Source organism: Cajanus cajan, chromosome 1 (assembly GCF_000230855.2).
Source record: "Cajanus cajan strain Asha chromosome 1, NIPB_CcT2T_4, whole genome shotgun sequence".
Lineage (NCBI taxonomy): Eukaryota > Viridiplantae > Streptophyta > Magnoliopsida > Fabales > Fabaceae > Cajanus > Cajanus cajan.
In genome coordinates this window covers 41,340,520-41,350,131 of record NC_138517.1, presented here as the reverse complement: position 1 = coordinate 41,350,131, position 9,612 = coordinate 41,340,520, and the positions used below count along the sequence as shown (strand labels likewise).

The following is a 9,612-nucleotide window of genomic DNA, read 5'->3' as shown; positions in this document are numbered from 1 at the left end:
CCGCGAACGCGTTAGGTTAAAGCATACTCGGGGCCAAGAACTCTTCGCTCTCTTCCTCCTCCATCTTTGCCGTCACCACGTCTTCGTCTTCCTTCAACCACCGCGTCACCGTCCCGATTTCCTAACCCTACACGAATCCCGCGCCTTCCTCCTCGTCCTCCTCAACGACCTCCTCCTCTCCAATGTCCCCTCCCGCACTCCCCTCCTCATTTCCCAAACCCTAAATTGAAAACCTCACGCATTCTAATTCGACGACGCAGACGTCATCGAGCACGAACTCCCTGCGCTCCACACTACCAATCGTTCCACGCTGCTCGCTGTCTCCGCCATTCTCGACCACCACTCTGTCATGCTCTTCGCCTTCGCTGACGTCGCCGCCGCGTTCTCGTGCAAGGTGCTCAAGGTCGACGTGATGCCTTTCAATTTGATGGATTCCGGCGACGGACATGCCTCCAAGTTGGTTGGCAAGAACAAGGTTCCCTCCGTCGCCGCTGACCTGAGGGTTCTCCTCAATGGATCCAAGTTAATATTTTTCCTCATTGTTGGTGCAGATGGGTAAATTTTATGAGCTTTTTGAAATCGATGCACATGTAGGCGTGGAAGAGCTTGACTTGCAGTATATGAAGGTGTGCATGAGTGTCTAGGGTTGTTGATTTTCTTTAGAATCTCAAGGTGTCTTATTTGCTTGCTCTAAATAATGCATGCTTACTGGTTTCCATATGACTCTTACAGGGAGACCAACCTCATTGTGGATTTCCAGAGAAGAATTTGTCGATGCATGTGGAGAAACTGGCCAGATTTTTAAAAAATTTTTTTTGGTAAACATGACTTATTTCCTGGTAAAAATTTATGATTTCTTGTATCTTTAAAGGGATCAGATTATAACATTCTTTTTTAATTTCATGTCTTTCCCACATGCTTACAAAACTGTCATTTTCTTTATAGTATGTGGATACTGCAGTCATTTCCCAAGTAGCAATATTAAAAATAATTGTTTGAATTGGACTAGGAAGAGTTTGTTTTAAATCATGTTGATCTTACATATGCAATCACTTATTTACATTATATATTACAGAAATATGTCTTTCACCTTTTGCTGTTTAATTTTTTACTTGCTACTTCTTTATGATTTTCTTTTACCAGAATCAAAATGTATTATTCGCTTATAATATTTTAATGTCTGCACAAGTTCTAGGCTTGCTAACATATTTCTTACAGTTCCCTTTACTTATCCTTCATTCTTTCTGGACACAAATTCTTCAAAGACTCTTGATAATCATGAATTGTTTGTCTAAAATAATTCTTTCCCTTTGCCATTTCTACCATCTCAATTTTTTTTTCTCTATGTTCTGCAGCTTGCAAAGAAGCTCCATCCTTACACAAACAAAGATGATCCTGAGGCTGAAAAGAAGTTTTAAGAAGTTTCAATTGCATATGAGGTGTACTGTTGTTGTTGTTCTTTTTACTGCCTAGAACTCTAATTGAAACTGTTATGTGATGAGTGAACTGGCTTCTGGTTTCTTGACTTTCCCCCCTTTGAATAATTGCACTGTAGGTTTTGAAGGATGAGGAAAAACGCCAACAGTATGACTAGGTCTCATGTCGTTCTAGTTTTTTTTTTTGGCTCCTTTACTGAACCTTGTATTGTTACTATTAACTATGTTTATAAAATAGGTAACTGATTATATGCACAAGAGACCTAAATTGTAGATCATAAGAGCATAACATGGAAATAATAGTAGGACTTGAGCAAAAAATATCTGTTTTATGGATATTAGAGGATATATATATATATATTTGAGTGAAAAAGTAGAGGGGAGAGGTTGGAGAACAATGGCATTTTTACTTTTTTGCTTTAGTTGTTATTTTATTGTATTTATTGTCAATCTCTTTATTTGATTTAGTTTAACATGGATATGTAGATTGGCCATGATGGGTTTGTAAACCAACAAAGCTCTGGTTTTGGAGGCAATAGTGGCTTTAATCCATTTGAGCAGATATTTCGTGACCATGTAATGACTTACTAGCTTCTATATTCTTTTTTGCATATAATATGTATGAATTTTTCTATATCTCACTCCATAGTTTATGGCTTCTTTGGCTCATTATTTAAAAGGTCATGTATTGTTAGGAAAGGAGGCGTGCCTGTTATTTTTGTAGCTGAACTGAGTGTTGTGTGTGGGATTTATATATTGCAACTTCAATCTAGAAATGAGATACTAAATTTTTAGTTGTTAGTGTTTATTTTTGAAATATCTAAATCATGGATTCATATTATATTATCTTGACATGGAATTGGTTAATGAATATGTAGGATTCTCTTGGAGGAAACAACAAAACTGTTATGATAGGTACAATACTTGTTTGATGGATTTTGAAAATTTTACACTTTTAATATCTCATGTATCATCTAATCTGTTTGGAACACTGCAGCCTGTGTTAGTCCAGCTGACACCAATGCTGAAGAGACATTGAACATTCTAAAGTATGCTAACCGAGCTCGCAATATTCAGAACAAGACAGTTGTAAGCGCTAGATTTTAGTGTTCTTGATGTTTATGTTTTGTTTTGTTTCATTTTGTCCCTTTTTCTTAAAATGTGAGTGACAATTTTCATGTTTATTATATTTGATGATTTTAATTTTTCTTACAGATCAATCGTGACCCAGTGGGAATGCGAAGTCAGATTGAGCAATTGCAGTCTGAGCTTCTATTTTACAGAGGTGAAAAGGACCAACTGATCATGAAAATTGAATCAATTCGAAATGGTAAATCTTGGGATGAAATTGAATCAAATTCAAATCAGGTTTGAACTCATCAAATCATTTTGTTAATGTATAATTATAATTTTCTGATGAAGCAATCCATCACTGACTCACGGTCTAAACTTGTTTCTAGGATTATGACCTGGTTAAATCTTATGTGGAAGCATTGGTCTGTGTTCTCTCTTTTCCGTTGCCTACTGCTATAATCTCTTTAGATTTAGTTTAGGTTATTTTATTTTCGTGTCTGTTGCTTTTCTTTATCTTAACATGATGGCTGCAATTTCGTTGTTCTCTCCTTTTACTTACTTTTTACCAATTTTGTTGTTGATAATGCAGATTGGATAGTAGAGCCTCAATTTTGGACTTGAGAGTGGAATGTCAGGATTTAGAAAGATTTTCCGTCATCAATCGATTTGCCAAGTTTCATGGTCGGGGGCAAAATGATGGGGCAGAAACCTCATCCTCTAAATGCAACTGCAAATGCTCATAAATCATGCCCCCAAAAATATGTTACTGTAGTTCCAATGCCTACAAACCTACCAGACAGGGTACAATGTCTTTCACTTTGATAATTATTTAATTCATTTTTCCATCTTTCTTGGTCAGTTGTCTCCACAACATCCTGTTTCTGGTCCTTCTCTTTCAACTTATATTATTGCACTTCATCGCCATAGAACCATACAACTGGCAATGTAGGAGAAGAATGATACTAGATTGCCTCGTCAACCAATGGAGGCTATTAGATCTTTTCAATCTATATATGTATGTATGTTAGATTTGCGCAATCTAGTTATCTTTTACTATTGGTTTTCAGGTTCCAAGCCTTTTGTATATATTAAGATAAGATATGCAGTTTACTTAGTTTTAACCATACCATTTAATGATTTAGTAATCACTTATTAAATTGGTTAAACTGATCTATATTAAAAAATTAAATATTTGGTTTTTATGATGATACATTTGGTGATACTTATTCCAATTTAGTTTTTATGATGATAGATTTGGTGATGCATATTTTTTTATTAGTACATTATGTGATCATGTGATTAATGTATTTTATTTTTTTTAGGGGGGGATGGCATTATAACTTGTGGTATCATTTGGATTTTTCAGGCATAAGCTATAGTATTTTGAACTCTCCTAATGTGTGGCATGATCTATTTAAACGTATAAATTTATTTCACTTGTTGGACTGAGCAATATAATGATCTTCCTACTCCAGTTTCCTTCATTAATTTCTTTCTGTAGTGTAGGATTAGTTATTTCACTTTATTTTTAACTTGTAAATAAGTTAATTTTTAGTTTATGGAGAAACTTATTTTGATTTTCTTTTCTATATATATTTGATTGTTAATTTGTGTGTGAAAAGTAAAATCTTGATATCATTTGAGTATCAATGTATGTGAAAAGTAATTATTACACACACATTTTGTCTGGTAATCGATTACATGTATAGGTAATCGATTACCAGACTCTTAAAAATAATGGTTTCCTCAGATTTTGTCATCAACAGTTAGTGAGGGATTCATCACAGTTTGTGACGGATAAAATCCCTCACAAATTGAGAGGGATTTAATCCCTCGCAAATTGTGACGGATTCTACTTAATTAAAGTCATCACAGTTTGTGACGGATTTAATCCCTCACAAATTGTGAGGGATTTAATCCCTCGCAAATTGTGACGGATTCTACTTAATTAAAGTCATCACAGTTTGTGACGGATTTAATCCCTCACAAATTGCGAGGGATTTAATCCCTCGCAAATTGTGACGGATTCTACTTAATTAGAGTCATCACAGTTTGTGACGGATTTAATCCCTCACAAATTGCGAGGGATTTAATCCCTCACAAATTGCGACGGATTTTTATTAATTTCTAAACATTTATTGTTACAAATTAGTGACGGAAATTATATTGTTTGTGACGCCTTAATTCCGTCACTAATTGTGACAGAGAAAATAATCCGTCACTAAATATTTTGTGACGCCAAATTTTGTGACGGAATCATTTCCGTCACAAATTCCGTCACTAACTGATTTGTGACGGATTTTTTGAAGTTTAGTGACGGATTTTTTCCCTCTCTAATTTTAATTTTTCTAGTAGTGGTTATTGTACTTATGGAATATAAAATCTTATTGGCCTGGTGTTCTCCAAATTATTTAAGGCTTCCTCAATATGCAAAATCAATAGATCATTCCATTAATTTTCTCACCATCTATGACAAATACAAGGTAGTCAACATTGAGATTATAATAGGAAGAGTGAGTGAAACAAATATGTGAGATTGTATCGTAGATCGTAAGGTCCTACTTAATATAATGCATACGAGGGTGAAAACTCAAGAACAATTCATTATTTAATAGACAATTGTTTCTAACAATTAACACCATTGGATATTACCATCAGAGACACAAAACAGATTCGAAAAACTATTTAATCGTTGAACAAAACAGAACATGAATGTGGTTTTTAACAGTTAATACACTGAAATTTTGAAGGATATAACCTTGGAAGCATGTCAGTGTCATAAAATAACTATACAAATCCATCCTAAAATGTTGAACTAAATCACTAATACTGTTTCCAAAATCCAGAGCGTGGCAGACACAAGAGGGAAAAACAATCAAGAATAGACGTGAGCCTCGGGTAGACTTAAATAAGAGTGCTTACTTATGTTGACGAAATTTTGTTCAACTAGCATTGATGAGGAACAATGAATATCAACCACCTCAACAAAATTTTAGTGCACAAACCAAATAACAAAATTGAAATTATATAATATTACCTCAGCACTCTTTGGTTGTAATTCAGCAATAATATCCTTAACCAAATCCTCTCGATTGCCCAGAACCCATTCACTGCAAAGATACAAAACATAACCAATTTATCCAACAAAGTCCTTCAACAAAAAAGAGTAATCTGTTTTTAATGAAAAGAACATTTAAGTGTCATTGACTATAAATAGAGATAATTATTGGGAATCAACAAAAGAATAAAAAAAATATATTTTAAGGAATTAATCCTCAATGTAGCAGACACGGAGACAACCAGAACCCAAATCCAGAAATGCAACTCTTGCAACTAGTTTCCCACCCTTTAAAATAATATAACTATTTTTTTTAATGTTAAGATAATATTTCATCAATACAAATTATCGTAAGTATAATTAATTCTTAATTATTCATTTTACGTGAAAATATATGTACGTCAATCATACCCCCAACTCAGAAAATCATTCGTAGAACCTCAAACCCTTGAAACCAATGCACAATCTCAAGTCCAAATGAAGATAAGAAGCTTTTCACACATAGAGAAGGTGAGTGAAGGAAAATAAAAACGAAACTGCATGACCCATTGGAATACTTACGAATGAGTAGAAAAGGGAAGATTGCATTTTTGCATTTACCGGTGGGCGGTGGCTAGTGAATTAGGGATTCCGATTTCGCATAGAAAAGGGTAGCGTGTGTGCGTAGTTTAATTGCAATTCGCAAGAATCGCAACCGGTGTCGTGCTCGTGCCGTGCGTGGTTTTATTTTTTAACATGTAGTTAATTTTAGTTAACTAAGCTGTAACTTAAATAAGTTCAGTTTTTTAAAACTGAATTAAAAAATAGTTTAGTTCATTTTTATTTTAAATAGTTTTAGTTTTTTAGTTTAAAATAATTCAGTTATTAATAGTTTTAGTTAAGTTAAGTTAATTTTGCCTACCCCTAGTTTCATGACTGTGCTCCTTATCTTCTTAGAAATCCATGCATTACTCTTTTATGATTTTCTTCATTTCTGTTTTCTTTATTTTTGGACATAATTGAGAAATGGAATATGTGAAATGCTACTTAATTTTATATCATTAATTTTGCTGAGATCTCAAAATAGTCTCTTCATTTTGGGGAGTGTAGTATCAGTTGTCTTAGACTATTTGAATCGTTGATTGATTGATTAATCATGTTCAGCAAAATTATTTACAATCAGTCACAATAGGCTTTGAAGTTTTCAGGATAATTCTGTTCGACTTCGATCGAAGATTCATAGCTGTTTAACAAATTAATATACATAAAGAATTGAGATAAAATTATTATGCATCAACAATAATTATGAGGATAATATTATATGTGATTAATAGTTTTTGCTAACAAGAAAGGCATGAATTAATATGAACATGGAGTGAAAAAATTATCACCCCTAGTTGCAATTAGTTTCATGTCTGTGCTCCTTATCGCAAGTCAGCAAGAAGGTTTTACTCATTCTCTTCGATATAAATACACTCCAACACAAACAACTAAATTTATTTTGCTTGTTTTTTCCCTCCAAACTCTTCCAAAGACATTGTAGAATGAATGCCTATTTTCCTTTAAATTTCTAAACATTCTCCACCAAGATTATCATTTATGGTGAAGTCCTCTGCCTCTTCCATATTCATTTTCATTATTTGAGCCTATGAGTAGAAAGTTAGTTGTATGTTTGAAATTCCTGTAGGGCAGGGGCAGTTTAATTTTCTTTCTTCTTTTTCTTTTAGATTGTGAACATATTAGAGCTGCTTGTGGTTTACTTCCTCCTTGTCTTATTGATGACAGAAATCATGTTGTGTTATTATGACAATAGAGTTCTTTTTAATTTGCACTAAATTTATGTTCCATATAGTATGTCCAGACTATAGATTTTGATTTGTTATGTGATTAGGAGTCTGGATCCTATGTTATTTTGAATTATTGAGCTGATGTTGAAGTTCCTATGAGATATTTGGTTGTATAATGCTTACTAATTACACATTTAAAGTACTAGTCATGGAATTTTTATTCAGCCTAAAATATATGTATTCTCTATATAAATAGGGATGGCAAAAATATCTGCACCTGCAGGTATCTGAGAATAAAATTCGCTACAGATAATAAATGAATAGGCTAATTGGATACCCGCGGATAATGGGGATGGATAATTTTTTACCCGTTTATAAATGAGACGAGGGCGGGTATGATATCCATACCCACGGATACCCGTTTAATATTATTTTTTAAATATCCTAATTATCCTTCTATCACATAGCCCTAAAACTACACTCTCTCATCTTATTTTCTTACAAAAGTGAGGTTGATGAAGTTATCAACATGTGTTAAACATGTTATAGAATTATGTTGGATGTAATTTGATTAATTTTCTAACTTTGATTGGACCAATAAGATTTATGTATTTTAAGTTGTTTATTTTTGTTTTGAATTATGATATTGAATTATTGTAACTATGTGATGAGACTTTAACTTGTGAGATTGATATATTTTAAATTATTGATTATGTTGCATTTTAATTATTATTTCAACAAAATTAACGTTAAATTCAAATTCAAAATTAACATTGAGTTTTTATTTTTAATATTTCAATGACATTAAATATAAACTTAAAATTATTTATAATATAATTTTTTTTTATTTCTTAAAAAATTTATAAATATCCATGAATATCCGTGAGTATTCAAGAAATTCATTAATACCCGCTTAATGAATACATGCGCCAATATAAAATAGATATGAGACTAATTTTCATCTAGCGAGTTTACATAAATAATAGCATGCGCTGCTTACCATGTTTTTGTTAACTACAACTCCAGGTTATTACTGTGTCAGAATCACATTCAGCCTTGTGCTCATTTTATTATGACTACCGAATTGAAGTTTTATTTTGTTAAAATTGAATGAAGTCATGGGCATGGGATTTTTGTTAGAAATGCAAGCTGCTAAGATAGAAAAACTGCTTTTGATAACCCAAGGTAGTCATTAATTAAACTTGGTGTTTTTTTATCTTTTAAGACTTTGGACTCTTGGTTTATGCCAAACTTCAAAATTGAACCCTAGTATCAATTGTTACCATATGGTGCTATTTATAAGGCTACAGTAAACTGAAAATATATTTATAAATAAATAAATATATATATATATATATATATATATATATATATATATATATATATATAAAGAGAGAAAAGAAATATTCATTTTTTAAGAGTAAATTTACTTAAACTTATTTCACTCAATAATTCATTTTCTTTATCAAATTTTAATGATTCAACTGTTGAATTAAGTATTTTTAATATATAAATAAATTTGAAAAAAATTAATACTTTATTTTATAAATTTAAATTAACTTATAAAATATTTTTTATTATTCATCAATTTAAATTAATAAAATAAAATATTAAATACTTTTGCCATTCCTATATATAAGAAATATACGGCGAAATCACATATATTAAGAAAATGCATTTGAACTGTTGGTCATAATTAATGTATCCTAAATTTAATTTTTATTATTGAAATATCCATATAATTAAATGTTTTAATGGTACCAATATAAAAAATTGTTCCATATCTCTTTTTTAATAAATTATGATTATAAAAAGAATCTATTAATTAATATAAATAAAAATATGACTATTCTTTTTATATTTAAGAGAAAAAATTATACTTTTGTTTGTTATATATAGGAATAGAAATAATAATTTTTAAACTTTTTTAAATTTATATATTTAATGTATATTAAAAAAATTTAATTTAATGATTGAATTGTTGTTAAAACAAGTAAATCTTTTTCTTTTATATATATATATATATATATATATATTATTTTATTAAAAAGTTTAAGTGAATTGTATTAAACGACTCACTGTGATCCGAACAAGTCTTAAAATTTTATATATTGTTCACTGATAGAGTCTTCGCATCAGTAAATCGAACTGTAACTAATTTTTGTTAGCTAAGATTTATATTATATAAATACTTGGTATATTTTAAAATTATACAATGCTAACAGTATACGAATACAGCATGCCAGCACGCGACACAAGTTGACTTGACTTAAAGCAT

The 9,612-nt window shown here is 31.3% G+C and overlaps 1 protein-coding gene across 20 annotated transcripts; it reads left to right on the top strand.

Annotated features, from left to right (window-relative positions):
• Positions 1-3,634, top strand: LOC145949705 (kinesin-like protein KIN-4C). 20 transcript variants are annotated; one of them, XM_083060521.1, is made up of 11 exons: positions 7-475; positions 552-626; positions 733-818; positions 1,356-1,439; positions 1,556-1,594; positions 1,923-2,012; positions 2,315-2,351; positions 2,434-2,525; positions 2,652-2,804; positions 2,897-2,989; positions 3,100-3,634. In XM_083060521.1, exons 7-10 carry the CDS (start codon positions 2,345-2,347, stop codon positions 2,987-2,989), a joined length of 345 nt encoding a protein of 114 aa, XP_082916647.1. In that variant the 5' UTR covers positions 7-475; positions 552-626; positions 733-818; positions 1,356-1,439; positions 1,556-1,594; positions 1,923-2,012; positions 2,315-2,344; the 3' UTR covers positions 3,100-3,634. The 20 variants fall into 20 exon arrangements, 16 of the variants coding, with proteins under 16 accessions (XP_082916667.1, XP_082916670.1, XP_082916623.1 ...); XM_083060545.1 differs by having other exon boundaries at positions 8-475; positions 2,897-2,932; positions 3,100-3,584; XM_083060527.1 differs by having other exon boundaries at positions 7-394; positions 2,897-3,634.
• Positions 3,635-9,612: the final 5,978 nt, after the last annotated feature.